We start from the raw sequence: 26,017 nt of genomic DNA, 5'->3' as shown, positions 1-26,017 counted from the left end.
GCGCTGGGTGGCAAGGCTCGTTCAAGGCCTGGGCTGTCCCGGAACAGCGAGCCGCGGACGAAGCCCCAGTGTGAACCGGACTGAAGCCCACCCCGCGCTCTGCTCTCCCTGCCTGCCCAGGGGCTGCCTTGCATGTCCACGACTTCGGCATCCTGAGCATGGACTGGCTGGTGAGCAACGTCACGTACAGGCCCCACTGCCACTTCTGTCTCACCCGAAACGGAGTCCTGATGTTCAAATTCGGTCACCCAACTCCTCCCACCCCGCCAGAATGTTTAGAGTGGATTTTGTTGGAGAAGTATCGACAGAAACTGCAAAACGTCACCGAGTTTGACAGCAGGTGAGTGGAGGTTCATGATGTGTTGTGTGCCCATCATGGGTGGGGTGTGGGTGTCTGTCTTGGTGCCCACACAGATCCGGCCTTTAAAAAGTCAAAAGGCTTTTTCTTTTAACTTTGCAGGATACTTTGCTTCACAAAGGCATTCAATACCTTTTCTGTCCATGGGAAGTTCCCGGTACATTTAAAATCTAATTTAACCAACAAACGGTATTAATAGCAATACTGCTTTTACATCAAGTGAAATTCGTCTAGATGCTCACTAAGACCAGAAAGAGGAAAAGCTCCCAGGTCCTAGAGCAACGACAGTATAGCTGGTAATGAAACAGCTGGAAAACATGGCGGAGTAATTTCCCAACCAACTTCTATAGAAATAAGTGATCATTATTTTAATCATGGAACCATCTATGGATCGCTCTCGGGAGGTTATTCCCCTTGACAAATAGGAAACAGGAAGCTCAGCACAGTGAAGAAGTTGCCCAAGGCCTTAGCTGGTAGATGGCTAATGTCAACATTAGAAATGTCCAAACCTGTAAGAATTTTTATGAGTTTATTTGAGCCAAACTGACGACAATTGCTGCGAAGCAAAGTCTCAGCAGATTGAGATCATGCTCCAGAGAAGGGCGGTTTTGCACCTTAGCTTATACACTACAGTCATAGAGGAGGCATAAGGGTTACATGAGATCCACTGGTGATAGTTCAGGGAGGCGGGACAAAGCAAAGTGAGGAAGTCTCTGGGACGGATAAAAAGCAAACTGACTGACACACCTTTACATTTGTGGTATAGGGTAGTGTTAGCAGTTAGCAATGATAATAATAATAATAACAATCAAAATAACAATGAGGGGTTTTGCATTTCTCCTCTGGTGCAGAGAGGGGTCTGGAAAAAAGGAAGTTACCCTGACATTCCAAATGTAGGTTATTGTAGATGCAAAAAGACAATAGACAGGCTCAGTTAAAGTAAAGGTTGACCTTTGTCAGGGAAGATGCCAGCCATGACTCAGTTTTAGTTAGAAAGTTTTAAGTTCAGACCATCCTATGTGGTTACTTAGGGCCCCGAGTCTCTAAGGCCTGCCATGAGCTTGTCAGGTTTAGTATGTGGGTGGCTCCTTTCTCGTTCACACTAATCAGGATATAAACCTGGCCATGTAGGGCCCATCCAGGGTTATTTCCAGGAGCCCCCTGTATTAGTACAGGACTGCCGTAACAGACTAGAGCAGACTGGGGGGCTTCAACAGTAGACCTTTGTTTTCTCACTGTTCTGGAAGGTAGAAGTCCAAGATCAAGGGGTGCACATGTTGGTTTCTCCTGAGGCCTCTCCCCTCGGCTTTCGGACGACACCTTTTCACTGTGTCCTCATGGGGCCTTTCCTACGTGCACACGCACTGCCGGTGTGTCTTACAACAATCTTATTTGATATTGGTCACACCCTTATGCTTTCATTTAATTTTAATTACCTCCTCAAAGTCCTATCTCCAAATACAGTCACAGTGGGTGTAGGGTTTCAATATGTGAATTTAGTGGGATGCAATTCAGTGCATAACACCCTGCAAAGAGAGCTTGGTCTAAGATGTAAGTACAGCGGGGTCAGACGGACTAAGTATGCAGAGGGAAAGAGGAGAGCCTGGTTCGGGGGAATGTCCCGCCTGAGCTGTCTCCTGGGGGGTGCAAAGCAGGTCTCAGGGTGGAGGCCGCCATCAAACCTGGATGCTTCCCGTGACCTCTCGCCACTGCTCGCTATGATGCATCCGGTGTTACTGGGCGGGAGAAGCAAGGCGGGTAGGACTCCCGCAGATGCCGGGAGGCAATGGCCTGAGCATGCCTCCGCAGCTCCCCTCCTTTGTGCCCCGGACAGCCTGCTGAGGAATTTCACTCTGATGACCAAGGACCCCGAGGTGACTTACGCAAACCAAGACATCGTCTGGTCTAAGTTTGAAGCCATCTTCTTTACGATCTCTGGTCTTGTTCACTATGCACCAGTGTTCAGAGACTACATCTTCCAGGGCCTGGAGGAGTTCTACCAGGACAATGTGTTCTACCTGGAGCTCAGAGCCATGCTGTTCCCGGTGAGTCTCTCTTCTCCTCTCTTCCGCTCCGGCGTGACTTTCAGATCTTACCCTGCAGGTCGTCACAGGCTCCCTGCTCTAGTACAAGTACAGGACTAAATGATGACTTCGTCCCAAGGGCACAGGTGCCTCTCTGGGCCAGCATGAGCAAGGAAACCTGAAGTGGATGGAACCGGCCCCAGCAAAACTGCTAACATGACCCTTACACAGCCCATGTCCTCAGAAGGAGACTTGTGAGTCAAAATACATGTGACAGATATTCTCGTAGATGTTAAAGAATCATTTGCAGGGTATAGAGAGAATACAGAGAAGGAAATGGTTAGTGTAAACTGATGGGTGGGAGAAAAACACCAAACCTGCATGAGGGAGGAAGGACAACGCCTCTCGTGAGTCCTGGAACTCTAGTGAGTTCACCCAGTCGAAGGTGGGCGGCGGCATTTTCCTCAGTGGGATCAGCATAAACAAAGGTACGGGTGCTATGGACACTTATTTGGAGCCCACTTGGGACTACAAGGAGTTTATCGTGACTAGATCCTAAGGTTCTAGGGATACTCGTTGAAAATAAGCCTGGGGAGGTGGACAGGGCTAATTATGAATACGTTGGGCACCATATTAAAAGTTGTATTCTATATGAAAGGGAGTCACTGGATGGTTTTAAGCAAAAGAATAGAAACACATTTTTGCAGTTTAGGAAAATCAGTCTGGAAGCACAGGGGAGAACGGATTTCAGTGCGAGGGTCTCCCTGGTGAAGAAGGGAGAGGACTGGAGGAAACTTGGGAGCAGCAAAGAGACCAGGGAAATTGTAGCTGCAAGATAAGGGCCAGAATGAAGACAGGAGCAAGGGGAAGAGATGGATTCGAGCCTTTTGCAGGAGGAAGACCCTATAGGTCCAGTGACTGACTACATGGGGTGAGGATTCTACTATGATGTGCAGGCATTCGGCTTGAATTGACTGGTGGTGACGTTTATGGAGACAGGAAATGCAAGAGGAGGAGCAGGATAGGGAGGAAGTAATGGTCACTTTGGTTTTGAGCATGTGCAGTTGGAGATGCCTGTAGACATCCACACGAAGATGTCCAGGCAGTGGATGAATTCATGAGTGTGGAGCCTAGAGGAGTTCTAGCCTGAAAACATGTTTGACATTTTTCTGCAGAAAAGTGATCATTAAAACTGTGAGAGAGGGTGAGGTTCCCAAAGAAGATGTGGGTGAGAAGAGAGTGAGTGGGTCAAGAGGGGAGCCCTGAAAGCAGCGAATAGGGTGAACACATGACCACGTGGCTGAGAAGGAGCATCACAGAGACCGGAGGGGCTAGGATGGAGCTCTCCCAGTGGCCGAGGAGAAAGGGTTCACATGGCAGGGTGATGCCAAGAAAAATGCGGGTTGGAAAGAACCCATTGGATTTGAAACTTTTGAGCAGTTTCAATGGCATGCCGAGAAGCGAAGCCCAGTTTCTAGGAGTAGGAAAATGAAATGCATGATACATTGGAGCCAGGTTTGGTTGACTAAAGGCCTTGCCTGTGATTTGAGAAAAAGAAAGAGGGAGGTAGCTGGGGAGGGAACGCAGGGCTCGGGAGGATCCTTTTTAGCATGGCGCTTACTTTGCACACATAAAGACAGAACCTGGAGAGATTGAAGTGCAGGGGAGAAAGGGAGTACGAGGTGACATGATATTCCTGGGGACAAATGAAGAGGTTACTCCAGCACGCAGGGAGCGAGACTGTCCTAGAGCCAGACAATGTTCTCCATGACTTGAGAAGAGGCAGGTGAGGGGCACGTATGGACATTGAAGGGACACGAGCGGGGAGCTAGGGGAGGCCCTGCTCGCCTCTGCACTTCTTTCACAAGCAAGGCGAGGACATCCACTGAGACCGAGGCAGTGCTGGGGACGGCGGGTGTCTGGGAGAACCACCTCGGGGACGGACAGGTTGCTGGTCCTAGGAAGATAAATTTATTCCCTCAAGCTCTGAGGGATGGATACCAGATCTCTAGTATCCATGCTAGTGCGTGAGTCCCTTCTGTAGTACTTTCCCACTGGACTAGAAAAGGGTATGATGGAGCCCAGGTTAGCAGGACAAAAAAAAAGTGAAAGAACTGGGTTGAGGACCTGAAGACAATGACAAGGGAGTGGGGGGAGTCAGCTGGAGCACACGAGGAGTGGGTCGATGAGAAGAGCAGACGGAGGGAGACAGGTGAAGGTAAAGGCAGAGGAACCTGCAGGGTGGCTGCTCAGGGAGTTAGCAACCTGGAAAGACACGAGGCGTGGAAGAAACTAGTAAATTTGAGTTTAATGTATCAAAGTGGAGCTACTTGGGTGATAAACTCCAAAGTGAGACCTCTGAAGTGTGAGTTCGAAGGGGAGTATGTGTCCCTGGGAGGCAGCATGCCCAGGAAGACCTAGATGAAATGGCTCAGAATGTCACCGGAAAGGAACAGGGTTCAAGGTGGATCTGCCTGGACATGGTCTGGAATGTGTGGGTTCTTGACTTCGTCCAGGAAAGATTTCATAACATGCATCCAGGTGATTTTGAGAGCATGGTTATTAGAGCTGGGACAGTGAAACAAAGGAAGGACTTAAGATAGAAGAAGCAAGACCATAGCAACAGGAGTGAGCCTTGACGGAGCTCCCTCGGCCTTTGGAAACGTGAGGCCAAGTGGAGCCTGGGTGCGGCTGCCTTGGCCCCTTACAAAGAAAGTCACAGAGGGAGATGCAGTGGGTCAGCTGGCTGTGTGGACTCAGGAAATAAGTTACAGAGGCTCAAGGGGGGCCCTTGGAGACAGATTCAGGGGATAAGCCCAGGACAAGCTGCTGCTGCCTGCCGTTCCCCTGGTTGCAAGCTTCGTGGGAAGAAACCCTTAGAGCTTAAGAGAAAGGAAGCAAAGATACATGTCTAAGGAAAGAAGTGGGTAAGGTGTGGGCATGCTCCAGGGAGAGTGTTTGTTGGGTCCTTTGTCTTAAGGGTTTTTATTTGTTTTCCAAAGGCAGGAATTTTAGGGGAGGATCTCAATAGAATACATATCATCTTTCCAGGTGTGTCCTTTATATGTTAATGAACCAAAATGAGCATATAGAGGGGTCAGCATCATTCTTTGGTCAATTTCACCTTCAAGGAATGTCATCTGAAAGGGACCAGACTGGATGAGGCAGGTCTGCCCCAGCACCACAGTGAATTTGCTCCTAAGTGTCCTTGGTTAAAGAAGATAAGAACTTGTGATTTATTATCTGGCTGTAAATCGCTCAGCTTTGTTTAGCTATCTGTCTCAGTTTCCCCATTCTACTTGCCAAGGAATTTTTCTAGCTTCTTACTAACCTGCGTCAAAGACAACAACAGAAGTTGGGGTGCAGGAGAGGGGCCTCTCCTAACGTAAGCTGAGAAAATGGGGTCCTCAGAACACTCTAAGAAATGGTTAAAGATGACTTTGTAGGTTTGATTTTAAGGAAGGTAGTTTGGAGAGAGTAAAATGGAAAGGATTAGAAAGAATCCCAAAGAAGGGAATGCTATCCAAAAATACATATTTTAAAACAACCTGACTTTAGGGTCTTGCATTTGGGCCAAAGCAAAGGATGATGGGGATTTCTAGTACTATGAGATGGATGGACCTCAGATTTATAAACTTGAGCTGGTAGAAGCTCAGATGTCCACACTGGAAGGAGGCATGTTTTAGGAGAGCAGCCCTCAGTGAGGAAGCTGCTACATGATTATTTTGGTCAGTCTATTGAAGACAACTCTACTGAGAACATTTCGAGGGGGGAGAATTGGGGTTTTGTAGAGATGGGCAGGATTTCTAAATTTTCTGTTTGGTATGTTCACTTGGGAAAAGTGATCTTTGGGTAGAGCTCTCCTCTATTATATCCAAATGTCAACGTAAGAAACATTTAAACCTACAGAGAATTCTTGTGAGTTTATTTGAGCCAAACTGTTGACAATTTCTGGGAACCAAAATCTCAACGGATTGAGATAATGCTCCAGAGAATGGCAGTTTTGCAATTTATTTTCTACATTAAAATCAAAAGAGAGGATGAAAGTGGGTTCCATGAGATCCATTGGTGATAGATCAGGGAGGCGGGAGAATGCAAAGCAGGGAAACCTCTGGGATTGGATGAAAAGTAAAATGATGGACGCATGCATCTTCTACCTAGGTGGGGACAGCAATGACCTCAGTAACAATGAGGGGAATTTGTGGTCTCCACAGAGTGGTGCCTGTGTTTTGAGGGGTCCAGAAAAAGGAAAATTACTTTGACATTCTAAAGATATGTTATTGTACATGCAAAAAGACCATAGACAGGCTTGGTTAAGGCAAAGATTGACCTTTGTCAGGGAAGATGCTGGTCTACGACATGGCTACCCACCATAAAGTGTTTTTAGTTAAAAAGTTTTAACTTCAGACCATCCTTGGTGGTTATTTTAGGTCTCTGAGTTTGCAAGGCCACCACGCAGGCCTCCCCTGAGCTTGTCAGGTTAGCAAGTGGCCCTTTTTGTCCACATGTCCCCCTTTTGGTCATAAATCAATTCAAAGGATACACTGAAGACTGACCTTTTGGTTGGATAACAAGGTCCCACGGTGCTAGGAAGGCTCAATGTCAGCATTTGTCTTGCTGAACAGGGTGGACAGCTGGGGATGGGGCAAGACCATAACCTTGGATGGCATTCAAGGTCAAATTATTATTAGTCAAAATAATAAGGCAGGTGAATGGGAGGCAGTTAGATCCTATATGTCCTTGTTAAAAATATTCTGGGTCATTTCCAATTTTTGAGCTACTATGATCTGAGTCTTTTTTGCTGTTTTTCTTAAGTTTTGCTTTTTCTGCACCTAGTATAACATTTACATACCAGGAACAAAAGCAACAGTATTGAACCAGTAATAATAATTAGGAACAGAAAATGTCCAACACTAGACAAGAAACGGTCTGAGGGGAATAAGCTTCCCTTTACATGTGTTATAATAATTTTTTATAAACTAATTGTATTTTTTCCTCCTTCATCTACTGTCATTTGTATCTTATGATATGTTTGGCCAGATGAATTAAACTCTTTACTATTTCATTATTATAACTGATAGTCAGAATATGATTGTCTAGTAGGTGGGAAAGATTAGCAAGTACCCCAGTTAAATTTTTCATATTTAATAAGAAAGGAAGTCTGGGAAGACATATTGTTTTCACTAGGAAACCTTAAGGAGGATAATAACAATATAAAAATCATTTTATGGCCCTGGCTGGTTTGGCTCAGCCGTTAGAGCATCGGCCTGCGGTCCAGAGAGACCCGAGTTCAGTTCCTGCTAAGGGCACGTACCTCGGTTGCAGTTTGTCCCCAGCCCTGGTTGGGTCGTGTGGGTGGCAGCCACTCGATGTGTCTCTCTCTCTCTCGTCCTCTCTCTCCCTCCCACTCTATCTGAACAAAAAATGGAAAAATGTCCTCGGGTGAGGATAAAAAAAAAAATCATTTTATGTACATTCAATCAATAACAATTAGGTGATATAAGAACAAGTTTTGAGCAGCACTGATTAGTGAGCACACAGGCCTTGTTGGTCTGTTGGGATAGCTGTCTGCCTCTGTGGGTGGAGGCTTCTCATCCTGGAAAAGCCCTTGGTCTCTGCGGTAGATGGAGGCCAGTGTCAGAGGCAGGGGCAGATGTCCACCCGAGGTTAGGCGCCTTCTCAGTTAAGGTCCCTTCCAAAACTGTTGGAGAGAGTTTTTAATTAATGATGTCTTTCCCAGTGGACAAAAATTTCCTGGTTGTAAGTTGTGGTCTTTGAAGTCTTCAAAGGGAGCTCACTGTGAAATGAATGTTACTAATTTTTTTTTTTTAATTTTTTTTCCTTTATTGATTTTAGAGAGAGAGGAAGTGAGAGGGAGAAAGAGATAGAAACATCAATGAGAGAGAACATCAACTGGCTGCCTCCTGCATACCCCCCACTGAGGATTGGGCCCACATCCTGGGCATGTGTTCCAACCAGGAATAAAACTGGCGACCTCTTGGTGCGTGGGTTGATGCCCAACCAGTGAGCCACACTGGCCGGATGAATGTTACTAAGTTATCAGTCCCTATTACCTGGTTAATGAGCCACTGATAATAATGCAGAATATCTCCTTTTAGTTTTTCTTATATTTAGAAAACAAAAAGGTTTAAAAATCAGCAATATTTAAAACAGAGTCATAAGAATAATAGTTATCCTCAGTTCATTTATTCCCATAACCTTTTTATTTATTTATCCTGATTATTCGCCTATATTTTTATGAATTCAGTTTTTCCTTAGAGTTCTATAAATCTTCATCTGGTTCAAAGATGTGACCTGCTCAGAGACTGTAGTCTAGGGCAAGTCCGAGTCCTCTCCACGGATCTCCTGGAGATGTAACACGTCTGCAAATGCATCCGAGCGAGCTGTCTGCACAGGACAGATTCAAAGTGACATGGCTCTGGGTTTGATTATAATGCAATTGATAAAAGCTTTGCTCTCCGTGCTGGCTTCGGCAGCGCACACGCTAACGATGGAGCGATAGGGGGAGAGTAGCCTGGCCCCACGCGAGGATGACACGCACACTCATGAAGTGTTCCTATTTTGCAAAAAAAACACCACAAAAATCTTTGCTTTTCTATAAGATATAACATTCCAAGATAACAATTTCTTGGTACATAATTATTAAAATAGAGAATATAATAAAGTTCATATATACACATATTTTTACATTCAATACACAATTTCAATATAAAGAACAAATAATACACAAGATTTTAAAACACTGCACATGGCTTATCAGAAATGTGCATTGGACATTGGAATTAACTCATAAACTTCTAGTGTGTGGACCACAAACATCTGAGTCCCGCTGCCGGACGCCCCACAGGGAACCATCACTCTGGCTTGTCCGGGTCACCACAGGACACCTGCTACCCCTGGGAGCTCCCAGTTTGAACTTGGCTTTGAATCTGTGCAAGTTCCTCCCCAGGGCAGACTGAAATCTTTAGAACAACCATTTTAATAAAAATATATGTATACAAATAAAAATTGTTATTTTTTATTTGGCATAGCATATTAAATAGGTATAATTAGTTTGAAATATTTTTTTTAATAAGGAGAGAGAATAAGTCCTTGAGGTATTCCAGGACCCATTGGAATAACTCAAAGTCATCTCTTGGTAAAAAGTCTCTTAAAATTTAAACTTTGGGAAGGTTGTCAGATATACTTAAACAAAAGATTATATCATAAACTCTGTAATTCTAGGTAAAACAAACACATATTTTATGGTAATAACTCTAAAAGACATAATCAAACTTAAACCGGTTTTAATATTAAATATTTTGGCCTGGCCAGTGTGAGTTGAGCATCAACCCATGCACCAAGAGTAGCTGGTTTGATTCCAGGTCAGGGCACATGCCCAGGTAGTGGGCCTGGTCCCTGGCGGGGGTGGGGGGCATGCAGGAGGTGACCAGTTGATATTCTCTCTCAATGATGCTTCTCTCTCCCTCTCCCTTCCTCTCTCTCTAAAATCAATAAAGAAAAAAATGTTTTTTAAAAATATATTTTGTCCAGATCACAGGATCCTGCTTAACTTATATAGGTATTTAATCTCTTTAGGCCAATAAGATATCAGCCCTTTGTAATGCCGTCTGGAGAGAGAAAACACACCACATATGCACAAACACATGAGGACCATACACATCTGAATTACTGCTTTTTGTAGAGAAGACACTAGATTTTTCTCATTTGCTTTTGATGACTTTTAAGAAGATAGAAAAGGGGAGGGAAGCCCTGGCCAGTTATTCTCAGTGGTTAGAGCATCGGCCCTCAGACCAATGAGTCACAGGTTCGGTTCCGGTCAAGGGCACATACCTTGGTTGCGGTTTGTCCCTGGCTCTGGTTGGGTCGTGCGGGAAGCAACTGGTTGAAGTGGCTCTGTCACATCGATGTTTCTCTCTGTCTCTCTCTCCCTCCCTCCCACTCTATCTGAGTAGAAAAATCCTCAGGTGAGAAATAAAAAACGGGGGAGGGAAGTCCCTAAATACCAAGTAGGAAGACCTGCTGAAACTCAGTAAACCCTCAGGGGCTGTCAGTGAGCGGTGGGAACAGAGGAAGTCCTGGCTCCAATCTGAGGAATTAAGCAACAGGAGAGAGCTGGGCTGGGGTTTTTAGTTTCCTTTATAAACTTAAAAAACTTTCCCAAACTTTCATAGTCTTCACAGCCTTTTACAAGCCTTTCTACAATTTTCACAAATTTTCTTACCCATTCAGAAATAACTATCCTTAGAACAACTCCTTTTCCCTCAAATATGAATCTCCATACCTCATGCCTTCTCTTTTACAATTTTTTTTTTATCCTCACCTGAGGAAATTTTCCCATTTTTTGTTCAGATAGAGTGGGAGGGAGAGAGAGAGAGAGAAACATCGACGTGAAAGGGACACATCAAGTGGCTGCCAGCCGCACGACCAACCAGGGCCGGGGACAAACTGCAACCAAGGTACGTGCCCTTAGCGGACCGAACCCAGCCGCTGAGCCAAACCGGCCAGGGCCATACCTCATGCCTTCATTACCAAAACCATATCATTTCTTTCCAACTTAATTAGAATTCCTAACTTTTAGAAACCTCAGTTTCCAATGATAACCAAAAAGTAAGGAACCTATATTCCCTAGATTGACTTAAAAAAAAAAAGATTTTAGAGAGAGAGGAAGGGAGAGGGAGAGACAAAAACATCCATGAGAGAGAACATGGATTGGCTGCCTCCTGCATGCCCCCCACTGGAGATAGGCCCACAACCTGGGCATGTGTCCTGACAGGAAATCGAACCGAACCTGTTGGTGCATGGGTCGATGCTCAACCCCTGAGCCACGCCCGTTGGGCTTTTATGAACACATTTCATAACCTTTGGAAACACAATTTCCTCTGTTGGCAAACACGCCCTTAAGAACCAGACCTGACCAAGCACTAGCCGAGTGTTCACAGCCCACAGGTGCCCCACGGCCTCTGCAACAAGAGCCCAGGCAGGCGGACCCGAGGCCTGTCTAGCAGTCAGTGTTCCAGTGTTTTATGTTACTTCAAAATATCTAGACATTTAATAACTTTTATCAAATTTACTAATTTAGCCCTGGCTGGTTTGGCTCAGTATTTTGAACATCGGCCTGCGGACCAAAGGGTAGAGGGTTCGATTCCAGTCCAGGGAATGTACCTAGGTTGCAGATTCAATCCCCAGCTCTGGTCTAGGTTGTGTGGGAGGCAACCAATTGATGTGTTTCTCTCTCATCGATGTTTCTCTCTCTCTCTCTCTCTCAAATCAATAAAAATATTTTTTAAAAATTTACTCATTTAGAAAGAAATAGCTGAAATAAGTTAAATTAATTTACTTTAGATGGCTAAAGTTTTATTTATTTATTTTGAAGAAGAAAAGATAAGATTCCTCTGAGTCTCTCAGGGTTAATTAGTAGCCCATCTTTGATATTAGAACCAAAGTATTTTACCTGGGTGAACAGAATCAGAGCTTGTTTTCTGACATCCACGTCCCTTTATAGCTCGGCTGTTGTACTAGGTGTAGTGTGTTGTTTTGGGAGTCTAGTCATTTTCTAGAGCATAAAACTGAATCACCCCCTTGTAGGGGTAGAGTAGAATATCTAGGAAGCTTAACATTATTTAAATCAGCTTTTAGTATCTAATAGGTGGGACTCCTCCTATATCCCTGGGGCATTAACTGTCCAGATAAACTAGTAATCTTCCCAGGTGAGGACAAAGAGGCATTGACTGTCTTTTTCTACTGGAATACTGAAAAAGACACTATAGAAATCTTACTGAAAAACACTGGCAGTCACAGGAATGGCTGATAATAAGGTGTGTGGATTTGGAACCACAGATGTCAGGGAATAACTAGTTTATTTATAGCTCTGAGATTCTGTATAAATCTCCATCTTTTTTCTCCCATTTGGTTTCTTTATGGAAAGGATAGGAGAATTACATGGAAGTTAATCTTCACTCGAGGATATTTTTTTGTTGATTTTTTAGATAGAATGGAAGGAGGCAGAGAGAGCAACATCGATGTGAGGGAGACACATCCATTGGGTGCCTTCTGCACGACCCCAACCAGGGCCAGGGATTGACCCTGCAACTCAAGTACATGCCCTTGACCAGGAATCAAACCTGCGACCCTTCGGATGGGGGGCTGACATTCTAACCGCTGAGCCAAACTGACCAGGGCCATGGAAGTCCTCTTTTTAAGCAATCTTGTATAATGAGCTTAATTCCAGCTAGTGCATCAGGTCTTAACGGATATTGGCAAATATTAGGTAGAGGCAAAGTATTATCAGTAGTTGTCTTAACAGGAGTGGCTAACTTGATCTTGCCAACAATATCTACACTAGAAAGGGCCCAAAGTTGCATTGGAATGTTCAGTTTCAAGAGTATATTTCTCTGGTAGAAGTTCCTTTAAAATCATTATTTTCCCAGTTGGTTCAGTATCTGGTTCATTTAATTCTAAATACATTTCACCCTTCTGAGAAAAGGATATGTGGGCATCATGGGTTTCAAGAAAATCTTTCCCTATCAGGTGAACGGGGGCTGATTTGACCAGTGAAAATATGTGTTGCCCCGTAACATTCCCTAGTTGAACTGGGACAGGCTCTGATTTAGAAACAGCCATTGGTTGGTTGGACACCCCTGCCATTTGCACAGAAGCTTGGCTCCCAGAGAGGGACACTTGGCTGAGTGTGGTTTAGAGCAGATGCAGTGGCCCCAGCCTCTACGAGGCCTTAGTAACTTCCTCTTTTATGATCGTTTCAGTTTCTTCTAACGTATGAACAAGGAGAAGGGGAAATACCCTCTCACAGTCCTGGAGCGGCCCGATGCTTGCTTCTGGTTTTTGTCTGTTTGTTTTCTAAATCCCATTTCAGGTTCCTATAATCCTTAATGTGGACAGACTGCCCTACAGAGTTTTCTTGTGAACTTTAGTCATTCTGTTGCTTTTGCTCCCAGAATTCAGTAAGTATATTAATTGGAATGGGCTAGAGGAGCCAGGATTACATGTCCTAACAGTTAAATTTTTTTGTGAGCCCTTCAGGGTCCCGAATGAAATTGGGGACTATTGCTGGTTCCTCTCTGGCTGAGATGAGCTTTCCTCCAGAGTTGTTCCACTTCCTAGTCTCGGTTCCCTTAAGTCAGGAGGAGCGGAGTGGAGCTGGAAGGGGAGGGGGAGGGAGGGCCCGTCTGCACCAGGAAGCTCAGGGAGCGATGATGGACTCAGTGGAGGACAGAGGGGAGGAATGGGTGTGGGCAATTGTTAGTTTAGAGACTCAGGAAGTCTCTAAATTGTCTTATTAAGTTTTTTAGGAATTTTTCTGTGCTTCTTCTAGAAGCTTCTCATTTCCAAATCAAAATAAGCTTCTCATTTAGTCATTCATTTCATTTTAGAGCCGGTGTTTTTCTAATTTTTGCATGCAAAAAAATTCATTTAGGCACCTGGACAACTGCATTTTGGTCATTTAAAGTTGATATAATTTCTAGCTAAGTCTTTCCATTTCTGTAAATCACTTGCAAGTACAGGCTTCCTATCAGGAGTATTTTTTTTTAATCCTCACCTGAGGATATTTTTCTATTTATAGAGTGGGAGGAAGGGGGAGAGAGAGAGGGAAACATCATTGTGAGAGAGACACATCAACTGGTTGCTTCCCACATGACCCCAAACAGAACTGGGACGAACCACAACTGAGACATGCCCTTGACCTGAATCGAACCCGTGACTCTGGTCCGTAGGCTGATGCTCTAACCGCTGAGCAAAACCAGCCAGGGCCCTCTCAGGAGTATTAACGAGGGCTGGAGTCCGTGGGTTCCCAGCCTTGGAGGCACAATTTCCCATGTCAATTTTAGTTTTTTTTTCTGTTATATCTGCAGAGTCGGAGCACATTTCCCAGGGATGCTGTGTAGTGGGTGGAAGTGTGCCGTGGTGGGTGGAAGTGTGCCGTCGTGGGTGGAAGTGTGCCGTGGTGGGTGGAAGTGTGTCGTGGTGGGTGGAAGTGTGCCGTCGTGGGTGGAAGTGTGCCGTCGGTGGGTGGGAAGTGTGCCGTGGTGGGTGGAAGTGTGCCGTCGTGGGTGGAAGTGTGCCGTGGGGAGTGTGCCGTCGTGGGTGGGAGTGTGCCGTCGTGGGTGGAAGTGTGCCGTGGTGGGTGGAAGTGTGCCGTGGTGGGTGGAAGTGTGCCGTCGTGGGTGGAAGTGTGCCGTCGTGGGTGGAAGTGTGCCGTCGTGGGTGGAAGTGTGCCGTGGTGGGTGGAAGTGTGCCGTCGTGGGTGGAAGTGTGCCGTCGTGGGTGGAAGTGTGCCGTCGTGGGTGGAAGTGTGCCGTCGTGGGTGGAAGTGTGCCGTCGTGGGTGGAAGTGTGCCGTGGTGGGTGGAAGTGTGCCGTGGTGGGTGGAAGTGTGCTGTCGTGGGTGGAAGTGTGCCGTCATGGGTGGAAGTGTGCTGTGGTGGGTGGAAGTGTGCCGTCGTGGGTGGAAGTGTGCTGTGGTGGGTGGAAGTGTGCCGTCGTGGGTGGAAGTGTGCCGTCGTGGGTGGAAGTGTGCTGTGGTGGGTGGAAGTGTGCCGTCGTGGGTGTGGTGGGTGGAAGTGTGCCGTGGTGGGTGGAAGTGTGCCGTGGTGGGTGGAAGGGTGCCGTGGTGGGTGGAAGTGTGCCGTGGTGGGTGGAAGTGTGCCGTGGTGGGTGGAAGTGTGCCGTGGTGGGTGGAAGTGTGCCGTGGTGGGTGGAAGTGTGCCGTCGTGGGTGGAAGTGTGCCGTGGTGGGTGGAAGTGTGCCGTGGTGGGTGGAAATGTGCCGTGGTGGGTGGAAGTGTGCCGTGGTGGGTGGCAGTGTGCCGGGGGGGGTGGGAGTGTGCCGTGGTGGGTGGAAGTGTGCCGTCGTGGGTGGAAGTGTGCCGTGGTGGGTGGAAGTGTGCCGTCGTGGGTGGAAGTGTGCCGTGGTGGGTGGAAGTGTGCCGTCTGTGGTTGGAAGTGTGCCGTGGTGGGTGGAAGTGTGCCGTGGTGGGTGGAAGTGTGCCGTGGTGGGTGGAAATGTGCCGTGGTGGGTGGAAGTGTGCCGTCGTGGGTGGAAGTGTGCCGTCGTGGGTGGAAGTGTGCCGTCGTGGGTGGAAGTGTGCCGTCGTGGGTGGAAGTGTGCCGTGGTGGGTGGAAGTGTGCCGTCGTGGGTGGAAGTGTGCCGTGGTGGGTGGAAGTGTGCCGTGGTGGGTGGAAGTGTGCCGTCGTGGGTGGAAGTGTGCCGTGGTGGGTGGAAGTGTGCCGTCGTGGGTGGAAGTGTGCTGTCGTGGGTGGAAGTGTGCCGTGGTGGGTGGAAGTGTGCTGTCGTGGGTGGAAGTGTGCCGTGGTGGGTGGAAGTGTGCTGTCGTGGGTGGAAGTGTGCCGTGGTGGGTGGAAGTGTGTTGCGAATGGGTTGAGCTCCATTAGGCTCTCACTGCTCGAGTCTCATTCAACCCTCTTATGTGCCTCATTTTCTCTCCCAACTTCTAAAACAACCAGAAGGGCTTGGGGTGAGGGCTGACCAAACCTTATGGGTGCTCCCCTAAGTGAGCCAGTCAGTGAACTACAGCTGAGCTGGAAATCCCTACGGGGCTCCTGCTCGTCTTGAGGAAGGACCTCTGACACCCCCACAAAAGATTCTGAGCCGCCTAGAACACCCGAGATTCGGGCTGGAGGGAGGGCTTGCCCCTTATCTTTGGAGTTGAGTGAGTTCAGCTCTCATTTATTCAGTGAAGTACTTTTGCTCAGATTTGCAGAAAGCAATTCCAGTTGAAAAGCCAAAGTTAAAAACCACGCGTGTTTCTTCCTGTCTTGCCTTAATCGGAGTTCTGTCAACCCTTACCTTGAGGATTTAAAAATACGGCTCTAAAAACGTCAGACCCTCTACCACAAGCCAGGGAAGGTCCTGGATTCAAGAGACAACTCGCCCGAGTTCACCCCACGCAGGTGGGAGCCAGGGGCTCAACGGGCCCTTTGCTGGATCCTGGAACCAGGTCCTGGGTGAGCTGCGTTGGAATCCTGCCACCCTGGCCAAGTAAACGTCAACATAAGAAACATTCAAACCTATAGAGAATTACTGTGAGTTTATTTGAGCCAAACTGTCAACATCTGATGGGAACCAAAATCTCAACGGTTTGAGATTTTGCTCCAGAGAATGGCGGTTTTGCACCTTAATTTATACATTACAGTCAGAAGAGAAGATGAAGTGGTTCCATGAGCTGCACTGGTGATGGATCAGGGAGGGGGGAGAGAGCGAAGCGGGGAGCCCTCTGGGACTGGATGGAAAGTAAAACGATAGGCGCATGGATCTTCTACCTGGGGGGGGGGGGCAGGCTGGTTAGCAGTCAGCAGTGAACTCAGTGACCATGAGGGGACTTGTGGCCTCTGCAGAGCGGGGCCTGTGCTTTGAGGGGTCCGCAGAAAAGAAAATGACTTTGACATTCTAAAGATATTTTATTGCAGATGCAAAAAGACCATAGACAGGCTCAGTGAGGTAAAGCTTGACCTTTCTCAGGGAAGACGCTGGCCTAGGACAAGACTCCCCACCATACACTGCCTTTAGTTCAAGAGTGTTAACTTCAGGCCATCCTCTGTGGTTACTTAGGTCTGAGTGTGCAAGGCCGCCACGCAGGCCTCCCTGAGCTTGTCAGGTTAGCACGTGGCCCCTTTTCGCCCACACAAACTAGTCTGCCACTTATTCAAATATTTGAGTGTGCCAGCGCCCTGGTGACTGGCCTTCAAGTTTGTGGCAGGACTCATCGATGGTTTGTTACCACATCCCACAGTCTTGGAAATTTTGTTTATACACCCAGAAGCAGCGTGGCTCCCGAGAACTGAAACACATTGACCGATTCATAAAGACAGTTGTATAAATAAGAAAGTTTAAGTGCTGTTTCTCAGATAAAACTGTCAATCAAACCAAACACACTTGTGCTTCCTGACTGGGGACGCTTTGCTGAAGCCAGAAGGGTGCTGGTGAGCCAGAGCCCTACTAAGCCCTGGCGCTGAGCCCTGCGCATCCAGTAGAGCCCAGAACCGTGGGCTTAGCCTGTGGAAAGTCTGATGAAGGCTATCACCTTTCCCCAGGGGGAAAAATACTAGACTAAATCAACTACTGAAGACAGAGTTTTTACCTGTCTCCATATACATCCATAAAACCTTTCTGGCAACAATGCCATGTAGTGACCCTGATATTTTTGCATTCTAAAAAAAATTTTTAATTCTGATTGTAATTTCTAAATTGATTTTACTACTACCCCCATTTGATTTAAAGGGTTCAGTGACCCTCTAAGAAAGGATGCACCTGTCTCAGGAACCAGTAATTCCAGTTTGTGGGTCAGGGCTTCTTTGTATTCTTCTGAAACAAAGCTTCCTGAGTCTCAAGTCTCCCTTTCTTTGCATCCAGGACTGACCCACCTTTCCCCTTAGATATGTTAATCCCCTGCTCGAGGTCCTGAGGCTGGAGGGCCGGCAGCTTTCTCAGTGCTCAGCTCCACCAGGACCGGATGTGTGGCCGGTTAACTCTGCGAACGGACTTGTGTTTCTGAGAGTTTTGGGGAAGTGGGAGTGGGGCTTACCTTTGGGCTTCAGTGGAGCTTTTGTATGTTTTGTGAGTGGAGTAAATAAGACCAGTGCACAACGATCCTTTTAGAGACAGGGGAGTGTCTAGACCACCATCTGTTAAGTGAAGAATTTCTGAAGGCGATGCGCAGACCCTGGGCCTGGCCTAGTGGGTGTTAGAAACCGCACTTCCCGGGACAATTGATTCCCAGGTTTTGGTCTGGAAGCCCTGTGTCTCCAAGCATGGGCTCCACCCCCTCTCCCATCCTCCTCTCTGGCTCTGGCTGAAGTCCCACCTCAATGGCTCGTCGCTCAGCCCCCTTCATCACCTTGTGGGGACCGCGGGGGTCCCTGTGTCCCTCCTCGTCTCTGTAATGTTTATTCCCAGCCCCCGCATTTGTTGCCTTGTGTTGTTTGTGTCATAACATGAACCCTGGTTTCCAGCTAGACTGGGAGGTGTTTCAGACGGGCAGTAGGTTTGACGTCGCCTGGTGTCTTCAAGAACAACAAAGGTGACCATCTTGTTTGCTGATGGTGGTCCTCAAACGAGGGTGTGCATACGAATAATTTGGATCCTGACCTTCCAGGATGCTAATCCTGAGCTCTAGAGCAGGGCCTGAAAGCGGCAGATTAACTGGCCCGCCCCCCTCAGGTGACTCCGAGGCACAGAATCACCCCACCACACTTAAGAACTATCTTCACCTTAACCTTGCAAAGCACCTTATCCTCACAGTCTCATTGGAGCCTCACAGCAACCTGTGCCATACAGATGTGGAGACTGAGGCTGGAAAAGGTCGGAGAACTTGACCGAGGTCACACCGGTGGTAAGGAGTGACCGGACAAGTCTGAGCACTGTGCCAGCCACATTCCTCTCCAAGGGAGCCCCCAGAGGGGGCATCCAGCTGGGTTCTGGTCCTGGCGAGGAAAATGGAGCCGCCAGGATGTGCTGGGCTGCTGCTTCACCCCGAGAGGTGGAGCTGGCCCTCCTAGGGCCGTCACCCCGGGTTGGCCAAATCCTGGCAGCTTGCTCAGTGTGGGTGTGGGGAAGGGGGGCTCTCCGCCCTGGAGGAGCCTGGGACTCTAGGAGGTGAAGGGCACGAGAAAATCGCCTGGAGAGGGTTTGGGTCTGGGTTGGTTTGGAGGCTGTTGACTTTCATCTCGAGCCTGGCGGGGAAGTACTGGGGAGATGCTGCTGGGGAATTGGGTTGGGGGACAGAGAAAGGCCAGAGCCTGCTTTCCTGTCCAGCCTCCCCCTTTTCTGTGGCTGACCCAGCCAAGAGGGAGACTTGGGCTCCAGGGCATTTGCCCTGGGGACCCTGGCCAGCTCTTCCCCTCCCCACTTGGCCCACCCCCATCCCAGCCCCCAGCCAGTCTTCCCAGAAGGCTGGTGGGCTTTGGGATTCTGGTAGAGGCCGAGGGGGATGGGACTGGACCATTTGTTCTGGTCTGGCCCTGGAACAAAGGCCTCTTGCAATAGAGTCTATGCCTTAATGCCCCCATTAGCCAGAGTAGGGGAGCCATCAACACATTAACAACTAAAAACCACCGGCCCTGGAATTCTTTTGCTGAGCCGCTCTGCCTCCCCCTCCTGCTCGTGGGGCTAATTCAGGGCCCGGGGTGATGTTGACGGACTATCCTGGCCGCTCAGCCTCCCATTGTGTTACTAATGCTCAATAACAAAGGCTACTTGCCTTTAGCAACGGTTGCTAGGTGGGTCTTATCTCCTGGGCTCCAGTCCCTTCCCCCACAGCCAGAATCTGAGGCCCAGACGGGGTCCTGGCCAGTCTTCAGAGTGGAGCTCTCGTAACCCAACAGGACTGTCGGCAGGAGAGGGCCTTGCTGGCACTCGAGGAGGGTCTTGGGGAGAGACCGGTCTGTGGCAAACATTTCTGGCTGCTGTCACTTGTTGAAACAACACCCCTCACCCCCCACCCCCTAGATTTTTCCTGGATTCTTAGCAGATTCTTCATTAAAAATTCCACCTGGCTTTTTACTGAAGTGATCCCTGTTTTATGTTATTGGTGTTACTCTGCATGAACCCCGACAGTAGCATTGATCTCACCATTCTATAATGGTGCTGTTTACCTGTCTGTCAAATCAACGAAAGTGGTGGGTCTTCCCCCTGGCTGTGCATTAGAATATCCAGAGGAATTAAAAACAAATAAGTTCCAGCCTGATTCTAATGTACAGCCGGGGGGAGACTTGAGACCCCGACACCAGGGTGTAAAGGTGAGGGCAGGGGTGCTCTCCCGACCAGTCACACTCGGGCAGTGAGATTCTGAAATTCTTCAGACCTCCAGGTCCCACTCTGCAGTAGGGCTGAGTTTCTTAACCCTTTTAAGTCTCAAAATTCTCATTTGTAGATGAGATGACCTAATAGTGTACTTTTGAGGATTAAGTGAGATATGATATAAAGCTCTTTGGCATAAGCCTGGCACATAGTAGAAGCTCAGTTAAAGCTTGTTAAATAAATCATTTTCTAATAGTGAAAGCTATTTGTGTTGAGTCCTGGTTTCTGGTCTCATGGAAATGAATTGTGTGACCTTGTGACCTTGAGCAACTCTGCTCCCCAATTCCCCTTCAGTCCCTTCTAGCTTCAGAATTTCGTAATTCTATGATATAGACAATAAAACTCTGTATTCATATTGGCCTATGAAAGTAGTATGTAGTTCGGTTAATTTCTCCACAAATTTACAGTTCCTCAATGAACTATAGTTAAGAACTGAGATAACCTAAATTGAGTCCAACAGTGTTTTTATTTATTTATTTTGGTCCAACAGTGTTTTTAATTCAAGAGGTTTTGTTACGAGATGAAGCAGCTTTTTATCACTTAGTCTCAGATAAGTGACTGGCACCACCTACCTGTGCATACAGATTGTTAAATTCTTAGATAGTAGCCTATCTTCCTAGGACAATTGCAGATTTTGAGTTGTTATTCCACATCTGGTGATATATTGGTGACAATAATATTATTATCAATAGTTATCATTTCTAAGTTCTTTACAAATGTTAACTTATTTGATCCTTGCTATGACCCTAGGAGGCATGATTGACTAGGAACAGATTGTATCTCCCCTAGGAGCCTGAACCAGAAGGCTGACCAGGACTCCACAAACAGCTGACAAGTTTGCTGCAACACCTGGCTTCACGCAGAGCGGTGTTCTTCACACAAGTGCGGAGGCTGGGAGGAGGTGCAGGTGCCCCTGAAGGGGTCTCCCGCTGGTTGAGTGGGAGCCCTCTTGAGCATTGCGTTGAATTCATGCAAGACTGCAGGCTCTTTGCTAGAGGCCAGAGGCCCAGGAGACAGGACACCGGAGGCAGGGCCAGATCCCACCTCTGGGCCCTCTGTGCTGTGGGAACTGGCATTGAGATTGGAGCTCTGGCTTCTCCAGCGTTGAGTATGGTAATGACAGAGTCTATGACTGGGAAACACTGCCCTAATGCAAGCCCCAGTCAGGCCTCTGGTTGCATCATTTGTATAACTGCATACCTGATTACTATGCCAAGAATCTTCTTTTAGGCAGAACTGCCACTCGTTGACTTTTTAAAAAGGTCCCCTCTTTTGTCTCTATTCTGTTCCGTTAGCCCTGCCCCACCGGCCGGCCCTCCAGTGTCCCTCCATCGATCCACCTGTCCTCTCAAGCATATGGCCAGGGGCTTGCGCTTGAAAACTCCAAGTGGACAGCACTCTCCTTAAGTTAATGCTTATTCGTGGGGCTCCCATTCTGGTGCTATAGGAGGGGAGGTGGGAAGTTCAGGGGTTTAGCATCCAGTTGGGGTGTCTTGGCAAGTGACTCATTAATGACAGAGAGTCAAGGTGTATTGGAGAATTGTGTGGATTACCCTTTTCTGTTGCTAGTGACACTGGTTCTTGGGGTCCCACTGGAATCAGAATTTCCAGAGTTCCCACAGAAGGATGAGATCTGGCAGAAACCTTTATTTTTGTGGAATTATATCCCTGGGTTTACAAAGTCCCATTTCCCTTAATCCAGTCCTGGAAGATGTGCAGCTGGGGATTCGGTAGAGCTAGAAGCAAAGCCAGTGTCCAGAGTTTCCGTTCTGTGTTGGAACTGAGTCTGGTACAGCATCAGGCTAGTTGCAGCCTATTAGTCCATTATGTGGGGTCCACATGGCCATGAGTCATCTGGGCAAATGCAGGAGCCTGAGAGCCCCGCAAGCCAGGAGTCAAGCATGAGCAAGAGAACCAAGAGCACAAGAGCACACACTCCTTTGTTTGGGAGATTAAATATCTCATATCTTCCCGTGCTTGCAGTGGCCACGCCAGTGACCTGTTCCCAGGGGTGACTGACAGGCAAGTGCCTTCCGTACATCATCCAGACTTTACTGGACATGCATCTAAACAGCAGCTTCCTGGCAAAGCTGCACACATGGCTATAATATTTAGCCTTCCCTTTGCTCCTTTCCAGTTATTTATAACTGGGTTAAATTACAACGGTATCAAAGGCATGGGGTAGAATTCTGTTCTTTCCTTCTGCAGACCAGGTGGCAATGCCAAGATGACTTCAAGTAACAATTCTGGGTTCCCTTAATGGACTGGTTCTCAAACTTTTACATTAAAAAAATTTGAGGATCCCAAAGAACTTTTGTTTATGTGGATTATGTCTTTATTCTGTACAATATAGCCTAAATTACAAAACACAGCTGAGAAGATTTCAAAGCACAAGGCTACACAAGCATACAACCAATTACTTGTTAGGGAAACATCGTCACACGTGGTGCAGCTTCTGGGAAATTCTGAACACTTATGAGACAATGAGGGTGAAAAAGACAAAATCTTGCCCTGGGCAGTTTTGCTCAGTAGTTAGAGCATCGGCCGTGGGCCAGAGAGTCCCGGGTTCAGTTACCACTAAGAGCGGATACCTCGGTTACAGTTTGTCCCCGGCTTGATTGGGGTCGTGTGGGTGGCAACCGGTCAATGTGAGAGAGACACATCGATGTTTCTCTCTCCCTTCCTCTTCTCTCCCCTTGGCTCTATTTGAAGATAAATGCAAAAATGTCCTTGGGTGAGGATAAAAAAAGACAAAATCTTAAAATTTTTATGAAGAGAGTTTTGCTTTTTATTTTTTTTCTTCATTGATTTTAGAGAGAGAGGAAGAGAGAGGGTGAGAGACATGGAAACATCGATGAAAGAGAGTATCGATTGGCCGCCTCCTGCATGCTCCCCACTGAGGATTTGGCCCACACCCTGGGCATGTGCCCTGACAGGGAATAAAACTGGAGACCTCTTGGGTTGACACTCAACCAGAGCCCCACTGGCCGGGTGAGAGTTTTGATTTTGTAAACTGCCTGAAAAAGTCAAGGGAAATCCACAGGTTCCCCAGCTACACTTTGAGAACCTCCAGGACACAGCATATAGGTTTTTGCAACATCAAAGATTTTTTTGTTTTTTATTTATTTATTTTTTAATCCTCACCCGAGGACATTTTGCCATTTTTTGTTCAGATAGAGTGGGAGGGAGAGAGAGAGAGAAACATCGACGTGAAAGGGACACATCGAGTAGTTGCCACCCACACAACCCAACCAGGGCCGGGGACAAACTGCAACCGAGGCATGTGCCCTTAGCGGGAACCGAACCCGGGTCTCTCTGGACCGCAGGCTGATGCTCTAACCGCTGAGCTGAACCGGCCAGGGCGCAACATCAAAGATTTTAACAGAGTGCCTAGAAGTCTGTTGAAGCCTTGATTAGTGACAGGAAAGCTCTTTTTAAAAATCTGTGGTAAAGTAGGAGAGAAAGAAAGTAACTTTTCCTTTATCTTCTTCAATTGTGTTCGTGGGACCTGCAAATTAAATTGATGAAAAGCCACATCAACAGGAAAAAAGACATACACATTTTTTTAATGCTCACCCAAGAATTTGTTTTATTATTATTATTATTATTATTATTATGATGTTTTTATTCTCACCTGAGGACATTTTTCCATTTTTTGTTCAGATAGAGTGGGAGGGAGAGAGAGAGAGAAACATCAATGTGAAAGGGACACATAGAGTGGCTGCCACCTGAACAACCGACCAGGGCTGGGGACAAACTGCAACCGAGGTACGCGCCCTTAGCGGAAACTGAACCCAGGTCTCTCTGGATCGCAGGCTGACGTTCCAACTGCTGAGCCAAACCGGCCAGGGTGAATTTGTTTGTTTTTAATTGATTTTAGAGAGAGAGGAAGGGTGGAGAAGCATGGATGTGATGTGATGGCAGAAATTCGGTCGGTGGGAAGGGACAGACTGCACTCACTTGGAGGATTAGAAAATGACTGTTTAATGTGCACCGGTGCTGGCCCAGCGGAGTCACCTCCAAAGGCTGAGCCCCGCGCCTGGGTTCCAGCTGCCTTTTATACATGATGAGCTTCTGGGTATTTGGGGGGCTTTCTAGTTGCACTGGAGTTTTGGCGGTTGGCTGATGTAAGGGGCAAGCAGGATTACAGAAGCCAGGGGCAGGGTCTCTGCACTGTGAGCCAGGGGGGTTGTCTGCACCGGCTTGCCTTCCCAGTCCCCTCTCTTGATTCTCAAGCTGCTCCTAGCAGACTTAGAGAACATTGTTTTTAAGGGATTCGTAAGCGTGGGCTTGGATGAGGAGTTCCCTTAGTGCCGCGGGAGGAGGCGGGGCAGTCTCTCTGACTGCTCCCTGCTGAACAGGGGTGTTGGAGAGGGATGCAGCCACTGGAGTCCTTCACTGTCCAGAGGAGAGTAATGGTAGTTGGGGTCCTTATTTGAAACATCATTTGGAGCTTTATTGTTTCTGGAGCTGGTGGGTGTAGCTGACAAAGCTCTGAGTTGAGGGGGCGGTGCCCAGCGCCCTGAGGAAGGCTCTCCAAAGGCCTGCGCCAGGACTGTCTCCTAGTCTTTTTTTTTTAATTCTCACCCCAGAACATTTTTGCATTTATCTTCAGATAGAGTGGGAGGGAAAGAGGGAGGAAGAAAGAGAGAGAGAAACATTGATGTGAGAAAGACACATCAACTAGTTGCCACCCACACAACCCCAGCCGGGGCCAAGGACAAACCGCAACCGAGGTGTGTGCCCTTAGTTCTAACCGCTGAGCCAAACCAGCCAGGGTTTCTAGTCTTAAGAGACAGACTAGATAGTTTCTGAGCAGGGACTCGGCAGGAGGTCAGAGGCCTTGCTAAGAGAGGTTAGTAGTCTAAGATGAGTAGTCTCATCTTGTTAGGTAAAGGCCTGTCTTGGTTGGGGACAGCAAGATGTAAGGAGGATGAGAAGGAAAACAGTTAACACTGCTATCAGAGAAATGTAACTTAGGATACAGGGTCTAGTGACAGGATCAGTCCAGCAGGTGATGACCATCAATGCTACTGGCGGAGTCCTCAGGTGCTTGCCGTAGACTGATCAGCAGGTTTCCCTGTCCTCTTAAGGGAGACCTGCAGAGGACTGTTGTGGCTGGTGGTCACCTCCAGGCAGGTTGGCTGTCGTGTGGCAGGTGAGCTGCCTTCCCCCGTGAGTGAGGGATCCAGGTATTCAGACCTGCAACCTTGAGAGCTGTGGGTGTGGTTAGTATGACTAAATAGGGCCCTTTCCAAGTTGGTTTGAGGGGTTCCCTTTTTCAGTCTTTTATCCAGACTTGGTCCCCTGGTCTGTGGGGGTGTACAGTTATTCCCAGGGAAATGGGTATTCTATCGGTTACCCACTTATGTACCTCAAGAATGGTTTTTCCTAGTCCTTGTAGTTGTTTTGAATTTTCAAATTTCCCAGTACTTTTATATCCTCTTTGAATTTGACCAGTTGGGGAGGTCTCCCATATAAGATTTCAAAAGGGGAGAACCCTATCTTTGCCCGGGGGTACAACATACTTGTAGGAGAGCAAGCATACTTGTAGGTAGTGTATCAGTTCAGGGCAGGTTGGTTTCTTAACATACTTTTGCCATGGTCTGCTTAAGGGTCTGATTCATGCGTTCTACTTGCCCTGAGCTCTGGGGCTGGGAGGCTGTGTCAAAGTCCCCTGGATGCCTAGAGACTTAGCTACCTGCTGTGCTATTTCTGCTACGAAGGCTGGGCCACTGTCTGATCCTATAGTCCATGGCATTTATAGGGCTCTGGTTACTTCT

General features: G+C 47.5%; 1 protein-coding gene across 1 annotated transcript in view; it reads left to right on the top strand.

Moving 5' to 3' along the window:
- ADA2 (adenosine deaminase 2) overlaps nt 1-26,017 on the top strand; it is a 46,825-nt gene that overhangs the window by 4,653 nt on the left and 16,155 nt on the right. Inside the window, exons 4-5 of the mRNA XM_036252254.1 lie at nt 121-340; nt 2,193-2,403. Of these exons, the coding sequence (XP_036108147.1) occupies nt 121-340; nt 2,193-2,403 (431 nt within the window). The remainder of the gene's footprint in view (nt 1-120; nt 341-2,192; nt 2,404-26,017) is intronic.

The sequence above is a fragment of the Molossus molossus genome, unplaced genomic scaffold (genome assembly GCF_014108415.1).
Source record: "Molossus molossus isolate mMolMol1 unplaced genomic scaffold, mMolMol1.p scaffold_m16_p_10, whole genome shotgun sequence".
NCBI lineage: Eukaryota > Metazoa > Chordata > Mammalia > Chiroptera > Molossidae > Molossus > Molossus molossus.
Note: the sequence above shows the minus strand (reverse complement) of the source record. Positions and strands in the feature narration are given on the sequence as shown.